This window comes from Coloeus monedula (assembly GCF_965178545.1).
Source record: "Coloeus monedula genome assembly, chromosome: 18".
NCBI classification, from domain to species: Eukaryota; Metazoa; Chordata; class Aves; order Passeriformes; family Corvidae; genus Coloeus; species Coloeus monedula.
In genome coordinates, this window is record NC_138798.1 from 5,015,058 (window position 1) to 5,033,146 (window position 18,089).

General features: G+C 61.4%; 2 protein-coding genes across 2 annotated transcripts; both read left to right on the top strand.

The window, feature by feature from the left end:
• Positions 1 to 2,642: 2,642 nt before the first annotated feature.
• On the top strand, positions 2,643 to 5,962 carry CRYBB3 (crystallin beta B3; the record flags this gene model as incomplete). The annotated part of the gene is given in 7 exon segments (XM_082293461.1): positions 2,643 to 2,712; positions 2,715 to 2,768; positions 3,470 to 3,549; positions 4,740 to 4,858; positions 4,937 to 5,069; positions 5,147 to 5,289; positions 5,797 to 5,962. Coding segments are annotated over 7 exon segments (765 nt in total).
• Positions 5,963 to 9,220: 3,258 nt separating this feature from the next.
• CRYBB2 (crystallin beta B2) lies at positions 9,221 to 11,915 on the top strand (the record flags this gene model as incomplete). The annotated part of the gene is made up of 5 exons (XM_082293312.1): positions 9,221 to 9,277; positions 9,992 to 10,110; positions 10,926 to 11,058; positions 11,481 to 11,623; positions 11,747 to 11,915. The coding sequence occupies 5 exons, from the start codon at positions 9,221 to 9,223 to the stop codon at positions 11,913 to 11,915; spliced, it is 621 nt and encodes a 206-aa protein (XP_082149438.1).
• Positions 11,916 to 18,089: the final 6,174 nt, after the last annotated feature.

Genomic DNA, 18,089 nt, shown 5'->3' on the forward strand with positions numbered 1-18,089 from the left:
AAGTGAGCTCTCAGGTTCCTTCAGATGTGCTGCTTCCTTCACTCCTGGATCCTTTTTATTTTTCTGTTTGCAAATTCACCTTTTTTACATCTGTGAATCTTCAGTTTGGTTGTCATCCACCACAGCCTTTCACTTCCTGCAGAGAAAGAAGCAATGTTTGGTTCTCCAACCTTTGACATTCCAAGACTTTCCATAGAACTTACCCCCACACACCACCCCCTTTTCACCCCCACAAAAGTTTGTTTCACCCTGTTCTTTGTTTGCAAGTTACTGGCAAACTGAAATGCATGTGGGGCGGATTTGGGAGTGCAAAGTGTGACCTGCAAAAGGTTTGGAATAGCCAATCCCTGATTTCTGCAGGGACAGTGTGTTTCAGGGGGAGATGGGCAGTTCTGGGGTGTGGCTCTGCCTCAAAAGGTGTATCCAGGTACAGAACCTCTGGAGCAAGTCCCCAGCGCTGTCACTGCTGTCCCCAGGCCAGCTCTGGGGGTAAAACAAACGATTCCAGTGAAATACAGAGCTGTCACCATAACCCTGCTCCCTGTCAGCCTGAGGTCACCGTCTGCACCTCCCTGAAGGACACTGGTGCAAGAGCAGCTGCAGCCACGTGAGGGATGTATTGCATCTGTCCCTTCAGCCCAGTGCTGAGAAGCAAAAACAGGTATTTACTTCAAAAGGCATTAAAGGTGGACTTTTCAGAGGTGAAGGCTTTTGGGGCCAGGTTGGACAGGGCTTGGAGCAAGCTGGTCTAGGGGAAGGTGTGAGGGCAGAATGAGATGAGCTTTAAGGTCCCTTCCAACCCAAACCATCCTGTGACACAACCTCCATGGAGCTTTAATGGGATTTGAGGTGTTCTGGCAGGGGCTGCAGAGTCCAGGCCTAGTTCTGCTCACACTGGGAGTGGAGAGGGTGGAAGGTGGGAATCCTTCCCGAGCTGGTGGTGAGCTCTGTTCCATGGCTGTCCTGTTCACTCAAATATAAATGTATTGCAAAAATATAACCTGAAATAACTTCTGGTTCTTCTGGTGGGATTGGCAGAGAAGGAGAGCCAAGGTCCGGTGGTTTATGGGGTTTTCTCATTCCATATTAAACACGAGGGTATCAAACCTGGTCTAGAAGGGGCTGTTGTAGAGATTAAACTTTTATGTTGCTCCACATGGCCTTACAGAGTCTGTCAGTCTGGGTCACAATAAATACATTGTGTGATAGAAATACTGTATTTTTTGTATTACACATTTTAGGGAATAAGGATATTCTGGCTGCTGTGTTTTGCACTGTACCATTACAGTTCCAGTTTAGCTCTGCCAGGTATTAACAAAAAATAGCTATTTTCTAATAGTCATTTTTCAAAGGGATTTAAGAGGCTGACAGCAAGAGGAAATTGAGGTCTGTTTGGGAGAGGCATCAAGGAGATCCAGTGCCCCATCTGTCATGTTTTTGGAATTGCCTTGTCAGCGTGGAGAGCTGGGAGAGGCAGATCCAGGGCCCTGCAGCTGTGGCAAAGCTCGGTGAATGAGGATGCTGGGCAGGGAGGGACTGGCATGGGAAATTGTGTTTCTCATCTGTTGAGAACAGATGTTGTGTTTGGTAAGACAGGAATGAATCCATTCCTCCTCAGCCTGTGCCTGTTGGAGCTGTGGCACCTGTGGGATGGCTCTGATGGGGACAGCAAATCCTCCTTCATCAGGAACTGCAGGATGGGCAGGGTAGGGAACAGGCAGCTGGAGACACCTCCTGGGTCATCCCTGTCACACCAGGCCTGGAGTATCACCCAGGGATGGGATGGGGATGAAGGGCCTCATTCTAACCCATGTAACAGGAGAGGTTTCCAGCCCTCTCCCATTCAGTTTGTCCAGCCTGGCCCAGGGGATTCGCTTTTCTGGCAATTTCAGTAAAGGTTTCATGGGTTTCAAGATGAGCCACACTCAGAGCAGGTAGAAAAACCTGCAAGGGCCATTGTAAATGGGGATATGTGCAGCTGAACTAAGAGTTCCCTGAGGAATCAGGATGGTTTGAGTCTGAAGGGACTCTCAAAGGTGAAGAGGGAGTCAGGCCCACTGCCAGCAGAGTGAAATGCTCCCAGTTTGGTGCCTGGTGTGGAAGGGCTGCGCTCCTCCCTTACATCATCCTGTGCCTGTGAAGATGGATAAACCCTTGTGCCAGGCACCTGGCTCCAGAAATCCCTCATCACACACCCCAGGGTGTGTTCCCAGTGTGTTCCTGGGGAGGGAGCCGGACTGGGGGCAGAGAAGGAAAAGGGACTCGAGGGAGAGAACCTACTTAGGCCCAAAGTTAAAGCAAGAACACAAATCTGGAGATCCTGAGCTACTCCAGCTTCCCACTGAGCTCCCAGAGCTGACCCCGGCCCTGCCTCGCACCTTGCGCTGGAGCCCACACAAACGGGGATATTTTGCCCGGATTTTGCTTCGCGCTGCGCTCGGTTTCCAGGCTAAACCCTCCCGTGAACTGCTGATGGCAGAGTTTTCCAGAGAACCTGGCAAGAAGCAGCGTGAACGTGCTGATGTGAATTTCGACGTTAATCTTCTGTAAATCGAGTGGCCCGTGTCCCAGGGACAGCCGGGAGAAATCTGAATGACGTTTCCATAGCCCGCTGCGCGCCCGCGCTATTGAGATGAGATCTCATGGATGGAATTCCGTGGACGCAGCTGCTGTATCAGCGCTCGGGTAATTCTGCTGTTCTGTTCAGAAGCAACACATAAATAGCGGGGCCGCCCGCGCCGCCCGGCACAGCGGAACCACACGGAGAGGTAGCGGCGGCACCGCCGGGACTGCAAGGGGCTTCCACAAAGAATTTGTGTGTCTGAGCCGAGGTGTCCCTGAGCAAAGGGTTTGGCTCGTGCGCGGCGAGAAGTGAAGCTGCAGGGTTTGATTCAGGATGTTGATCAAACTCTTTTATTCGTCTCTTAAACCCCCTGGCGTGGCGTGGCCGGGGAAGGCTTGTTCCAATGTTTGAGCAGAGTTTTGTGGATGTTCCTGGAGAGCGTGGAGGGGGCTCTCACCACCATCCCCCTCCCGGCCGAGGCGGCGGCAGCAGCTCCAGCTGCCGGGTTTGGTGTCCCCCGGGATGCTGGAGCAAGGGAGAGGTGTCAGGTTTATGTTGTGGGGAAAGGTGTCAGCAGCTGGAAGCTGACAAATTCCTGCTGGGAACAAAAGCCGGGCTGTGAGATGGGAGTTTAGTGGCAACTGGGCGAGCTGCCCTGGGCAGAGGGCTCGGTTCAGTCCTGCGGGTGCCCGGGTGAGGATGCGGGGCCCGTGTGCAGGAGGGAGAGGAGGATGCATAACAGAGCTTGTTCCTAGCCTGGACATCCCTGGGGATTTACAGTTGCTGCATCGGGATCTGTGCTAACCCGTGCTGCCTGTTCCCATGCCAGCTTCATGCTTCGTGTTTCATTACCGGCTGTAATCCCAGTGCCTCCTGCCTTAACCTCCTGCAATTTGGGTTTTCCAGGCACAATGACTGAGCAGCAAAGTCCCCCCGAGCAGATGGCGACTGGGGAGGGTGCTGGCGAGCGAGGTGGCAACTACAAGGTATACTGGGGCTTACTGGGGTGTACTGGGGTGTACTGATTATGGATGGATGCCAGGTGATGCCATGGGATGCGGTGTGCACACACCAGGCTGGAACCAGCTGGTGCTGGCAACAGGAGTGCCCTCCAGCTCTCCCACAGCAGCAGTGGGTGGTGGCCCTGCTCTGGTGGGAGCCGCAGGTTGGAGAGGCAGCTGGAGGAGCCAGGGATCTGCTGCTGCTGCCTGGCAGGAGGGGCACAGCTCCCTGCCTGCGTGGCTGCCAAGGACATTGGCTGGCCAGGCTGCTGTGCAGCTGCCCAGAGATTTAATCCAGGATGGTGAGATCGGTTGTGGGCCCAGGCACTGAAACTCCCCGGGTGTGTTTGTAGGTTTGGATTCAGCTCGTAGGTTGGTTGGAGATGGCGTGGTGGCTGCAGAGCCTCCCACAAAGCTGCCCCTGGACAGGGAAGGCTGGAGGTGGGAGCAGATCCTGCGAGTGGGATAGAGGGGTGCCGGGAGCTGGATCTGCTCCATGGTGCACAGAAGTTCCTAAGGAACGTGGGTGTCACCTCTGTCCCTTGAGACCTGCCTTGTCATAGGCTCAGGGGTTGCAGCTGGGACCCCTTTGGGACAGTGCCAGGGGGTGCCTGGTCACCCCACTGACCTTCCCGGTCCCTGAATGGTGCTGGGCACCCTGGGCCCTGCTCCGTGCCACACTCTGGCCACTGGGACTGGCTCCAACCCATCCCACAGCTCAGCCTTGAGGAGGCTTTGGGGTCTCTGCACCTGGCAGGGCTTAGAATGAAACACTGAATAAAGAGCTTGTGCCAGGCCAGGCCAAGGGAATAGTTGGATCTGGAGGGAGCACTGATAAGGAAAGGATGGGCAGTGACCAGGCTGGGGCCAGGAAAGACAGCCCATAGCTCTGGAAGTCTCTTAGCCCAAACCCTCCGTGTTTCCAGTGCTGTGTTTGAGCTGGCTTTCAGCCTGTCATGGATGAAATTCCAGCTTGTGCTTTACCAAGCAAACAGTCTTGGCCAGAGCTCGGCCCAGAGGCACTGGCAGGACCTGGCTCTGCCAGGTGAGGAGCAACATCAGCATGGGATGGCCGGGATGGAGGGACACGGCCAGAGCCCTTTGATCCACTGCTGCTCCCATTTCCCAGGGTATTCCCCTGCTGTGGTGGCTGACAGCATCTCTCCCCACCTTAGATCACGATCTACGAGCTGGAGAATTTCCAGGGCAAAAGGTGTGAGCTGACAGAGGAGCTCCCCAACATCACCGAGAAGGAGATGGAGAAGGTGGGCTCCATCCAGGTGGAGTCTGGCCCGTAAGTCTGGGGTGGGGAAGGTGGAGCAGCCCCGGGGGGTGGCAGGGAGAGCATCCCCCTGACGCTGGGGTCCCACAGGTGGCTGGGCTTCGAGCGCCAGGCCTACGCCGGGGAGCAGTTCGTGCTGGAGAAGGGCGACTACCCCCGCTGGGACTCCTGGTCCAACAGCCACAGCAGCGACAGCCTGATGTCCATCCGGCCCCTCCAGATTGTGAGTAGGGCTGTGCTGGGGTGGCCACTGGGGACTGCAGGGCTGGGGGCAGCCCCTGACCCCGCCCTTTCCCCCAGGACAGCGCCGACCACAAGATCCACCTGTTTGAGAACGTGGGATACACCGGGCGGAAGATGGAGATCGTGGATGACGACGTCCCCAGCCTCTGGGCCCACGGCTTCCAGGACCGCGTGGCCAGTGTCAAGGCCCTGAACGGAACGTAAGGATGGGGATGCAGGGGACACCCCAACAGGTTCCTGTCCGTGGCACCGTGCTTGGTCCCCCCAGGGTGGTGGCAGGGGTGCCTGGCACAGCCACTGCAGTGGGGCTGGGGCAGCTGCTCCCACGGTGCTGCTCATGCCCATTGTGTCCCTTTTTCCCTCCCCACTGCCGCCTTTTCCCTGGCCCACAGGGAGTAATGGGGACCATGGCAGTGTCCCTGGGGCTGCGTGATGGCTCCTTGCCCTAACCCATCACCAGAGCAGTGGAGCTGTGCTCCCTTCTGGACTCTCCATCCCCTCCTAGCACACGGCATTTCCCACCTGGGCGCTGTGGCTGCAGCCTGTGCGGTGGCACTTGGTGACACAGGAGCAGCCCCGGGGCAGCACCACCTGGCTGTGGCAGGCAGAGACACGGGCACTGGGATGGGGATGGGGACGCTGCCCCTGTTCCAGGGGATGTGGGGTTGTGGGGTGGGCACTGCTGAGCGCCACCTCGGTCCCCACAGGTGGGTGGGCTACGAGTACCCCGGGTACCGGGGCCGCCAGCACGTCTTCGAGAAGGGCGAGTACCGGCACTGGAACGAGTGGGACGCCAACCAGCCCCTCATCCAGTCCGTGCGCCGCGTGCGGGACCAGCAGTGGCACCAGCGGGGCTCCTTCGAGAACAGCTGAGGGACCCCGAGCTCCCGCCGGGGCCGCTCGAGGGCTCCCCCGGCTGATGCCGTGACCGTGGTGATTTTTGTGCAAAAACCTCAATAAAGCTCTGAGCTGGAGGCTGCCGGGGCCTGCCTGGTCCTGGGCTGGGGGAGGTCAGGGAGGGGGGCAGGGGGATGGGGATGGGGATGGGGATGGGGCCATGGCCGCACCCAGCACCCCCCGCACAGGGCAGAGGGGGAAGTGCCAGTGTTTGCAGTGTTACATAAAGGCTGCAGCTTTCCAAAAATAACCCCCGGTGCTGCCGCGTCAGGGTTTTTCCAGCGCCTCTGTCCCTTTCCACAGCATCTCCTGCCCGCTCCCAGGGCGGGCGGCCAGGCCCAGGGCAGGGAGGGGGCCGGGGGAGTCGTGCCAGGCCCTGTGCGCTCCGAAGGGGGCTCATCCCGTGGTGGGATGGCTGTGCCCAACCCCAGCTCCCTGCAGGGTCTCCAGCCTGTCCCCAAGGAAGTTTCCCACAGTCCTGGGGTGGTTTCTCCTGGGGGATGAGCTCTGACACGGAGGGGCTGTTCTGGGGGCAGAGGTGAGGGGTTGAGGGGTGCCACACTGAGCTGCCCTGGCACTGCCCTTGCACAGGGACACCGTGGGCACACTCGGGGACCCACAGGGCTGGGGACAGAGATGGGAGATGGGCTCAAGACCACCCGAGGGCTTCGTGCAGGTCCCTGAGCAACCCCTCCGGAGCTTTTCCCTTCGGGCGGGGGTTGGCGGCTGTGAAAGGCGAGTGCCTGGCCCCGAGTGGCGAAAGCTGCTTCCAGAACAGTCGCTGGGGCTGCCACGGCCGGGGGGCTGCGGCACCGCCACCGCCTGGGGCTGGGATGAGCGGGAATCCAGCCCGGCAGAGCCAAGGGAGGGAATCACAGGAGCCGTGCTGAGCACCGTGTCAGCCCCGTGCTGTGGTGCTGAGAGGACGGGATGTGGCTGCAGGGCTGCAGTGCCCTGCACTGGGACCTGGGACAGGTCCGTGAGGGTCCAGGGCTCAGGACCTCAATGGATTTACCCAGGAGATGGGGACGGCAATGCTGGGTCCCTCTGTGGGGCTGCAGCAGGAGGCACAGGGAAGAGGGGAGGACTCCAGGGTTGGGAATGCTGGAAACTCTTGATCATACCCTGGCCTGTCCGTGGCCTGATGGGTTCCTTGCAGAGCTGCACGGTCACCTTGGCCCCTCTGGCCCCACAAACCCCATCGCCCAGAGCCGGGGCAGCTGCAGACCCCAGGGACTGACCCCCCCACATGTCACTTCCAGGGCAGGCTCTGTGACAACACCCTGTGGCTGACCCTGTGTGCAGCCGTCCTGGGGCAGGGGATGGGGCAGAGGTGACCCCGGGGCGGGGGGTTGCAGCCCATCACCTCCTGTGGGACCCCCGGGAGGTGCTGTGTGAGGGAGGGAGCAGGCCTGGGGTCTGTTCGAGCTGGGTGACACTTGCTGGGGTTAGCTCCTCTGTGGGGTGAAGAGGGCTGTGGGTGCTGCACAGCACCCAGGGAGTCTGACAGTGTCTGTCCCCCCCTTTGCCACAGCCACCCTCAGCCCCCAGCCCTGAGCAGCCTCCTGGGACAATGCCAGCAAAGGGGCTTCGCTGCTGCCCTCGGCCCCCAGCTCAGCCCTGGCCGTGCTGCCCACCCAGGCACATCCCAGCCACGGGGACGTGTCCCACGCTGAGCCCCTCATGACCTCAGCTTCGTCCCGCTCTCACAGAGGGCCCCCTTGCTGCTGCTCCCACTGCCCTGTGGGGCTGGGGTGCTTCTCAGGGACCCCAAAAGGGCGGGGGTAACGCGGGAGGAGCCCAACACCCAACACCGATGCTCAGGCCCACGGTGCTGCCTGGGTGCTGCCCTGCTGCAGCTGCCCCCAGCCCCTGCCCAGCCCCTGCCCATGCCCGAAGCCCCGGGCCGGTGTCGGGAAGGGGCTCCCGCGGTGCCCCCGGCGCTGCCACGGCCGCGGGCGCTCCCTCCCCGGGCCGCAGACGGGCAAAGCCAGACGTTCACCAGCGCTTTGAGGCGTTTTATCGCGCATGGAAAGAGCCGAGCTCAGCAGCTCCGGCGGCGGCTGCCGGGCTGTCGGGGGGATCAAGTCTCTGGCCCCGAAACGCCTGAAGCGGGGCTGGCGGGGCTTTGTTGGCCAGGGCCGCCCCGGCTCTTGGCACGCGTTCGGCTGATGCTTGCAAACTCCAAATCTCCTCGCCACCAACCCGACAAAGCGGGTGACTCGAATGTGACAGGTAATGAAATAACTCGGGCTTGGTGCTCGGGCAGACAAAGGCTGCGGCGGATCAGCTGACCCTGGTTTTCATTGGGGTTTAATCCAGCATTCTCGCTTTGAATCAGGCTTTAACTATTTTGTAAATAGTTTTGGCACCACTCTGCTGCAGCTCGGTATAAATTCCACCTCCCGGCCCCAGCCCGTCACTGGCTCAAGCGGGTACTGGTATAACTGGTAAGACTTTGCTATTTGTTGTCCTCTCTTTTGCCGTAGCCTCCTCCCGATCCCCGGGGCCGGGATCTCTTCCCGGTGCCAGCGGGGTGTGGGCACGCAGCGGCTGAGCCGGGGACAGTCCCGTCCCTGCAGCCCAAAGCAGGACCTCACCACCCGGCCATGGCTCCGTTTCTTTTTGTCAGGAATGAGCCGTTTTCACCTGTTTTGGAGCTGCTCAGATACTGAGGGCCCTGCTGGGCTTGAGGACGGGGCTCCTTCCAAGGAGCGGCAGTGCCAGGCAGAGTCGGGAGGGCTCGGCACAGGCTCCTCGGGGCTGGGGCTGGCGGGGGGAGCCCCGGGGCTTCTCTCCATCACCCTTTCAAGCACCCGCGTGGGACAGGGACTCTCCGCTGTTACTTGCTGGACAGGGACAGCAGGAAAAGCCTCGACCATAGGGGCTGGGTTCCACTGGGAATGATTTGGGAATTCCCTGGGCTCACAGTTCCCAGTGCTGGAGAAGCCGGGCAGGTCCCAAGGACCATTGCCTGTGCTCTGCCACGAGCCTGGGGAGGTTTGGGGTGCTGAGCAGCCCTAAGCAGGGTTTATCCCTGACAACTCCAGCCTGAGCCCATCCTGCTGCGAGCCCTGGTCCCAACACCCTCTTCCCCGGGCGAACTGCAGGGTACGGACAGGGGCACGGACACAGGGCATGAACACGGGGCTCTGAGCATGGTCCCCAGTGTGTCCTCAGTGGCAGCTTTTAACATGCTGAGTTTCCCTCCCAAGGCAGCAGACAACCCAGCTGATGATGGCTTCCGAGCACCAAATGCCAGCCTCCAAGCAGCAGCAAGCCAGCTCCAAGGTCAGTGTGAGACTGCCCAGCTCTGCAGAGAGGGGCCAGGGCACTCTCAGCCTCACTGGGTGCCCAAATCATACCCTGAGACACCGCTGGCAGCAGCTGAGCTCCCCTCGCCAGCACCCCCAGTACCCCTGGCTGGTGCCAAGCGTGGCCGGCTGCGCTGCTGAGCTGTTTGCAGCAGGACGAGGGGATGGGGAACGGGGTTTTTCTGGCATCCTGCAGCCTCGGTGCAGGTGGAGCGGGTGGGAACAGATCAAGTGCTGATCTCCCACCACCGCTGCAGACGCAGCAGATCCGTCCCCACTGCCCGCTGACCCCTGAGATCAGTGCTGAGCTGGTGGCCCTGGGGCTGTCCCCGAGCTGTCCCCGGGTGTCTGGGTCACAGTGTCCTGCTGGTGGCTGCGGCGCTCCAACCACAACCCAAGTCCCTCAGCTGTTCGATGCCCGCTGTGAGTGTGGGCATCCCTCTACCAGGGGCACTGGGACAGTGCTGGCAGGGGCTCGCGGGCACCCGTGAGTGAGAGCTGCATCCCCAGAGGGATGGGAGCGGTGGCTTGCACTCACAGACTCCTTAAAACCCTCTGGAGTGCAGTTTTGGGAGAGTGAGAGGTCTGGGCTGCTGCAGATGTGCTGCCCAGTGGCCGGGAACAGCGTGCGCCCTCCGCAGTGGCAGCAGGGCCGGGGTGACCCCCACACTGAGGTGCTGCTCTCTTCCAGATTGCCATCTTCGAGCAGGAGAACTTCCAGGGCCGCTGCCATGAGCTCAGCGGGGCCTGCCCCAACCTGAAGGAAGCCGGCGTGGACAAAGTGGGCTCCATCCTGGTGCACTCCGGACCGTACGTGAGGGGCTCTGGGGGCCAGGCGGGGGGTGGGAGGGAAGGGGCTGGGGAGGAGGGGTCTCCCCGCTGCCACACCCGCATCGCACCCCGAATTTCTTGTGGCCAACACAGCTGAGCTGCTCGCCCACCTCACCCCAGTGAGTGCCCAGTGCCAGGGGGTGCCAGCAGGTGAGCAGGGGGACACAGTGGGTGAACAGAGGGTGACAGCGTCGCCTGGACAGGCTGATAACCCCCACTCAGTGACAGGGAGACTGGAGGGGTGTGGGCAAGGGCACAGATCACTCAGCATTACCCCCAGTTTGGTTTCCTTCCCTTTGGGTACAGAGACAGGTGAGACTGGGACCCCCCTGGTGCCCGCTCCCCGCCTGCTGGCCCTGTGTGTGCTCTCCAAGCCACGGGCTCCGGGCAAGGGAGAGCTCCTGAAAAGCCCCTGGAGGGTTCCCTGCCCGCACCCAGCAGTGCTGCTCCCAGAATAACGGGGCAGCTGCCGAGCGCCCTGGTAGGAGCACAGCCCCAGCTGGGACATTTGGGTGATCCTGTGGGTCCCCAGGGACCAAGGACGGGTGGCCACCACGTCGGAGCATCCCCAGTGGGAAGCCCTGCGGTGGCACTGCCAGCAGAGACGCGCGGGCTGGCCGGAGGCGCCGCAGCCTCGCCCGCTCCCGGCTGGCACCTCCCTGGCACCTCTCCCTTCCTGGCGGGGCGCAGGGGACACGGGTGGGGCTCAGCCCCGGGCGCTCGCCGGGGGCGATGCCAGGGGCCGGTCCCCGCGCCGCTGCCCCCTCTGAAGCGCGTCCCGTGCTCTCTTCCAGCTGGGTGGGCTACGAGCAGGCAAGCTGCAAAGGGGAGCAGTTTGTGTTTGAGAAGGGGGAGTACCCCCGCTGGGACTCCTGGACCAACAGCCGGAGAAGCGACAGCATCACTTCCCTGAGACCCATCAAAGTGGTGAGAGCACCCAGACAGCCACTACCCACCCGCCAGACCAAGGTCTGCAGCCAGAAGTCTTCCCCAGCCTTCCCCCGCCCTCCCCAGCCCCGCGGGCGGAGGGGCACCCCCTCCTGCGCACCCTCGCCCCAGCCCTCGGGGCCCGGGGAGCCGTGGGGGGGTCGGAGGGGGCGCGGGGACGGGGGCAGTGGCAGGTGACCCCAGAGCGGAGGACGTCTGCTGGTAAGTCTGGCAGTGCCCGCGCAGGCAGCGGCTCTCTGAGCTGGATGGAGGGATGCGGAGCACCCCCGGCATCGGTGGGAGCGGCGGCACAAGGTGCCGGCCCTGGCCTCGGTTTCCCCATAGCCCTGGGCTCTGCCCCCCCTGCCCAGCCCCGCGGGGCCGGCAGCCGCTGACCCCCGTCTCTGCTCTCCCGGCTGCAGGACAGCCAGGAGCACAAGATCGTGCTGTACGAAAACCCCAGCTTCACCGGCAAGAAGATCGAAATCATAGACGACGATGTGCCCAGCTTCCACGCACACGGCTACCAGGAGAAGGTCTCCTCCGTGCGGGTGCAGAGCGGCACGTGAGTACCGGGGGCGGCCGGGGGGGGGGGGGGGGATCCCGGAGCATCCGCACGGGGCTGGGCTCTGCCGGGTGATGGTTGGGGTGTGTGTGATGTATGACCCCCCTCCGCTTGCCTTGGCAGGTGGGTGGGATACCAGTACCCTGGCTACCGGGGCTACCAGTACCTGTTTGAAAAGGGGGACTACAAGGACAGCTCAGACTTCGGCGCTCAGCACCCCCAGATCCAGTCGGTCAGGCGCATCCGGGACATGCAGTGGCACCAGCGCGGTGCTTACCACCCCACCAACTAAAGCCCCCGGCCCGTGCCGGGGCGCGGGGAGCGGAGCAAGCGTTCCCCCGGCCGCCGCTGTGCCCCCGCGGCCTCGCCTCCCGCCTCCCCCCGTGTGATGCACACGCTGCCGAAGCAACTCAATAAAGCTTGGAGTTTCAAAGTCCCAGCTCTGCCCCTTCATTCCCGGCGCGCAGAGAAGTCGGGGTGCCCGTCCTGGCCCCCCGCGCTCCTGGGTGGGGGAGGGGGTCCCATGGCCGCACCCCCGATGCTCTCAGTGTCACCCACCGCCGCTGCCATCGGTGCTGCCAGGTCACCGAAGTGTCCGGGGTGAGGGGGGTGACCTGGGGCTCAGCGGGAGGGTCGGGGACTGCTCACCCTGTGCGGACCTGGGGCGTCCGGCCCCAGCGCGGTGGCTCTGGGGCTCAGCCCTGTCCCGGGGTCACATCCTGCTGCGGCCGACAAAGGTGTCCCCGGAGCACCGGGTGCTCAGGCGGATGCCGCAAATGCTGAGGGCGGGGATTGGCCCTCTCGGTCGGGGCACCTCCAATCCGAATAATGGCATTAGTTATTAGGCTCTGGAAGCTTTAGTTAGTAATAACGCTTTAATTCAGCAGTCAGGGTGCTAGAGGATGCTTTTATGATCATAAGTCCGGCAAAGGAGGTGGAGGAACGCAGCCGCACCTGCTTGGCCGGGGGCTCCGTGTGGTGGCAGAGGCGGTGGCGGTGACGGAGGTGGTGGCGGGGGCGGCTGTGCTCGGTCCCCTCCGGCAGCAGGACGTGGCCGTGGCAGCCTCTCTGTGTCACTGCGGCTGTGTGGGCACGGGGGGCCGATGGTGGGCACAGGTGAGGGGCGCCTGACGGGGCACCCCGGGCACCCCGTGCCTCCTGCCGCTCTCCTCTCCCGTGCACCGTCGCGCCCGGGGAGCAGGGACCTGCCTGGCTGCGGTGTTTTGGTGTGAATCCCGGCAACCCCGGGAATCTCGGGGAGTCAGGGATGCACAACATCCTCCTCATCAGCTCCCGCTGAGTGGGGTTTGCCCCCGAATCCTCCGTGTGCCAGAGGCTTTTCCCTGTGCTGCGGAGGAGAGAGCCCGGCGGAGCCCCACGGCGGGCACAGCCCAGCCCACGGGCGACCAGCCCAACGCGCCACACGCTGCTGCGAAATGTCAGCTCCTCGGCGAAGCGTGCTTTGGCAGCCACCGCGCCGCTTCCCTGCGGAAAGCTGCGCCTTTCCATCCCCAGGGAGAATCCAGGAGCATCCCAGACACAAACGTTTTCGTGAAAAATGGGATTTCAGCGGCAGCAGCGGCAGAGTGCCCGCGGTGCTCTGTGCGTGCCGGGATAGTCGGTGTGAAACGGCGGCTTCTGGGGGGCAAACTGCTGAAAGCAGCAGCGACATGGGGAGCAGAGACCCCAAACCACGGAATCAGAGATTCCCAGCCATGGAACCCCAGAACGGTTCGGGTTGGAAGGGACCTTAAAGCTCATCCCGTTCGACTCCCCTGCCATGGGCAGGGCCACCTTCCACTAGTCCAGGTTGCCCCAAGTCCTGTCCAACCCGGCAGTCGGGGACCAGGGCAGCTCCCGCGGGGACAATGGAGCCCGGCTGTGGGTGAGCTGGGAGGGTTCTGGGGGGAAAAGCACCGAAATGTGAACGAGCCCAGAGCAGCTCCTGTGGGACCCGTTGGGGGAAATTCCTCATCTGGCGGCTGGGTGCACCCAGGTGGGCGCCCTCGGGTCAGCTGAAGGCAGCTTCAGCTCTGCTGAGGAGGGTTTTTCCCTCGTTGGCTCTGGGGAAATGTGCTGAAAGCTTATTTTGGTTGTTTTTTTTTTTTTCAATTTTATTCAAAAGCAGAAGATCGCCTCCGTCCCACGCCCGCTGCGGAGCTGCCATCTGGCTCGCTGCTACCGCGCTCGTCGCCTCAGCAGCTCGGAGCCCCCGGCCACCTCAGCCGTGTCCCTGTCCCCTCCCTCCCGCTGCCCATCGTCCCCCGCTGCCGGCGGGGCTGCGGGGGAACGCGGGGCTGCCGGCGCCGCTGCTGCGGAGATGTCAGCGGTCCCACGGCGCTGCGGTGGGTGGGTGGGTGGTTTTGCCGTCGTGCCAACAGCCGGCAGAACTAAAGCTGTTCTCCAGGCTGGGGAAGGGATTTTTTTTTTTCTTCACCCAGCAAAAAGGATGGGGGAGGGAAAGGGGGGATCAGACCCCATCGCCGCCGGCCGTGCTGGTTCCAGCCCCCCGGTTCCTGCCGTGCTCACCGCGGCTGGAGCGTGCTGGGCTGGCCGGGGGGATCCCGGGACCCTCGGCAGGTGAACCCCACAGGAACGGGGCTGCTTGCAGGGGAACAGCAGTAATTTGTCACGGAGTAATTAATGAAAGAGTCAGAATAACGCAAACCCTGGCTAAATCGCATCCGAGACTGAGGTGTCTTTTCCTTCCTGTTTTCTTTTCCACCTGGAGCAGCAGCCGTTGTCTGTCCTCGGGAGGCGCCTCCGTGAGGACCGGGGGTGATGCGGGATGGGCTGGCGAGGAGGAGGACGCAAAAGTGCTGAAGAGATGAAGATGTGCCTGTCGGCTCCCACTGGCTTTGCTTTGCTTTGCCTTTGCGAATTTCCCCCTCGGGACACCCCAGGTTGGGGAATCACCTTGGGCTAAAAAACACCAGTCTTGAAAAATACGAGTTGTTTATTCTTAGGCACAGTGGGGTGAGCTCAGTCGCACCTGCAGCCTGGGTGCTTTGGGTACCTAACGTGCCTTGCCCGCTGGGAGGGCTTTACTGTGGGTTTCACGGATTTTTATCCTCTGAAAATTATTGTTATGTTTAATTCTCCAGCTTCAGGAGCCACGTGATTACATGAGATTCTTGGCTTCAATTTTTTCCTCTTCTTCTTTGCATTAAATTGAGCCTCCAGCCTCATGTTTGTGCCTCCACGCACAGACCCAGCCACAAACACTGAAGGTTTAAGGAAGGAAGGAAAACCAAGCAGGAACCCAGCATGTTTTATTAAAGCCTTGCGGTTTTCAGGGCAGACTTGTGATTTATCAATGTTCAGCTTTGGCATGTGGAAAAGTAATCTCTGCTCTGATTAATGCGAGGGCTGAGGCAGGAGTGAAATATCCCGGAGAGAGAGAGGAGCTTTGGCAGGGAACGCCGGGCTCTGGCTGTTCCCGAGAATGGGCAGCAGCAGGGAGGAGCTGGATACCGAGCTCCCTGCGGCTGCTGCACCCGCTTTCCCCCTTTTCTGATTAGAGAAAACATCTGGGGAGGAAAAAACCAGCTGCTGCAAGCGGGGACCCGCTGGGCAGTGGGGACCTGCTGGGTGCTGGGTCCCCGCCAGTGGCTGGGGGACTGGGGGAGGATGAAAGGGCTTGGGGGGCACCAGGCGCTGGCACCGTGTCACGAGCAGAACCTCTGCTTGTAGTGACCAGCAAAACTTGGATGCGAAGGGGGAGTGGGGAAGGGGGGGGGGGGGGTCAGGAAATTTTTCCGTTTCAGGCTCTGAATGCTGCAGTCAAACCCCAGGATTAGCAGTGGAAAGGGAATCAGCCGGGACTGGCGGCTGCTGGGCACTGGCTGGGGACACACTGGCGCTGCCGGGCCAGCGCCAGCCCGGAGTGGGGCTTTGCCCACCTTGCAGGGACCGTGTGGGGCAGCGGGGGAGAGCTCTGGGTTATGGGTAGAGGCAGCACAAACCCAGTTTGCAACTGGTGAGACAAACGGCGACCTCTTGGTACCTGGGCTCTGTGACAGGGGCTGGTGGATGCTCTTGCCCTCAATGCCAGGCTCCCATTTCCTTTCTGCTCCTTGTTTTTGTTCCTGAGATCAGAGTAATGAGGGAGAGAAAGGAAGGAATGAAACCTCCACTGCTCCTTTCAGCCAGTAAAACCCCTGTCCGGTTGAAAAGCTAATTAAGAAACATCACTTCTTCAGAGGCCAGAATTGGAAGCAGCCTCGTGGAGACATAATGGGATTAACGGGTATCAGGGGATTGCAGCCGGCCAGGACAGCGACGCTGCGGCCCCACGCGCCCGCCCTCGATGATGAAACACTCGGGACCAAACCAAAATGCTTCATGGAGAGCCAAGGGGATGTGCTGGGAAGCAGCGGCTCAGCCGTGGTGGGGGTGAGGAGCTGGGCAGCCGCGGCCGCCCGGGTGCCGCGGGACGGGGCTCCCTCCGCATCCTTTCCCCAAACAGACGGAAAAAAGCAAATGCTGCATCTCCCTCCGGGCGAGCGGCCAGGGCAGCCCCGATTGCTTCCTTGGTCACCCGCGGGGACGGCCAGCAGTGACAGAGTGACCCCTCCACGGGGGCACCAGGGGCCGGAGAACAGCAGCTCCAGGTGGGGCATTGGCACAGGAGCAGCCAGCGTTGTTACATCCTTTGAGGCTGCAAATCCAGCGGCAGGGACAGCGCCAGCGGAGGCAGAGGAACATTGTCGGAGCTGGAAACCCCTGGGCAGCACAAGTGCCAATTAGGAAACATCTGTTCCTCCCAGTCCGGGCGGGCTTCGAGCGAGCGCATGGCAACGTAATGGGATTAAAATATATCACCGGATTACAGCAGAGCGGCACAGATCAGCTGCCGAGGATGTTCTTAGGAAATCGGGGGGGCGGGGGGGGGAAGAAAAGAAAAAGGTAAAGCAAATTTCTCTCTTCGGCATGGACATAACCTTTATGTTTCTTTTTTATTTGTACCTTTCACACGGCGCAGAGCTGGAGCCAGACCTTCTCTCTGCATGGTTCAGTTCATCTCAAAGGACAGCCGGCGCTGAGTTTAAGAATTTTAGATGAAATGGCCACGTGAGCAGCCAGTCCCTGGCGCTGCCACCACGGCCGTGGCTGCAGCCCGGCAGAAGTGGCCTTAGCTGGGTGCCTGGGGTATGACACGGTGCCCTGTCCCCTCTGTCACCTCTGTAGGTGCTGGAAGGTGCGTCATGAGCTGGGTTTGGTCCCTTTGGCAGAGCGTTGGGTGGTGGGAGGCTCGTGCAGGAGCGGGGCTGTGTCTGGAGCATCTCTGGGGGCTCTTCCCCTCAGGGGAAACACCCAGCCTGTGAAAAAACCCTGAGCGAAGCACCAGGAAAGAATTTTGAGGCAGGGAGACGAAGATGATCGGAGCAAGAGAAGGGCCTGCATTCATCGCTCCTCATGGCCTCACTCCATCCTGGCCACGGGGCCACCCCGGGCTCCCCCATCGCTGCCACGCCGGGCACAGCTCGGGCTGGTTTGGGGGTCCCCATCCCTTTGTACCCAACCCCCCAACCCCGGCGGGCTGTGCCAGGCATGGGCACAGCAGCCCCGCAGACAATAGGGACATTCTTCGGGAAACCAAAGCAATAGCGCGGAGAGCCGCCCTCTATTTTGGGAGCTCATATGCTCCAAGGCAAATGTCATTTGTGTGTAACATCCATTTAGGGAGCCGCGTAATGAAGTCGTGCATCATGAGGAGGGACCAGCTCGCTTAGCAACCTTCCCGCGAGTGACGTCTGGTGTTCCTCTGCAGGACGGGATTGCTCCTTCGGCAGCCGCAGAACGAAACGCTGCTCGAAGCTGCCGGAGAGGCGCTTTGAAGTGCGAGCAGCCCCCACCACCAACACCCAGTTCCCGAGGTGGGCTTGTGCCCCTGTGCTGCGCGGGGTTTTTGGGTGCTGAGAGCCCCTGAGTTGCCCCTCGCCCGCGGAGCCCTCGGCTCTTTTAGGGGTGGAAGAAGCTGAGGTAGGGTGGGGGGACAGAGCCCTTTAGTTGAGGGGCTGAAAGGGAGAGCTGCCATCTCAAGTCCCACACTGAGAGCTTCCCCCTGGCTGGATGCGCAGCGGTGCACTGGGTGCCCTGGTGTGCTGGTTGCACTGGGCATACTGGGTGTTCTGGTGTGCTGGATGTACTGGGGGCTCTGGTTTGCTGGGGGCTCTGGGCACAGGCTGGCAGCAGGACGAGGGCAGGGAGGGAGAGGACGGCTGTCTCACACGGCGGGAATGTCTGTCCTGGCTCTCTCCAGGTTTCCGGATGATGAGCAATTACGGGAGAGATTTGCAGCAGATTAAGTCAGAAGGCAAAGTCCATTATCTGCCCAGATGAGCTCCAAAGGCAGAGGCTCCTTCCACTCCTTCTGTTCCCGTGTGGAAGGGGAAGTGGGGTGCTTTAACCCTCATCCCTCTGGACACCGCCTGCTCTCTAAAGGACAGTGGCCACTGTAGGG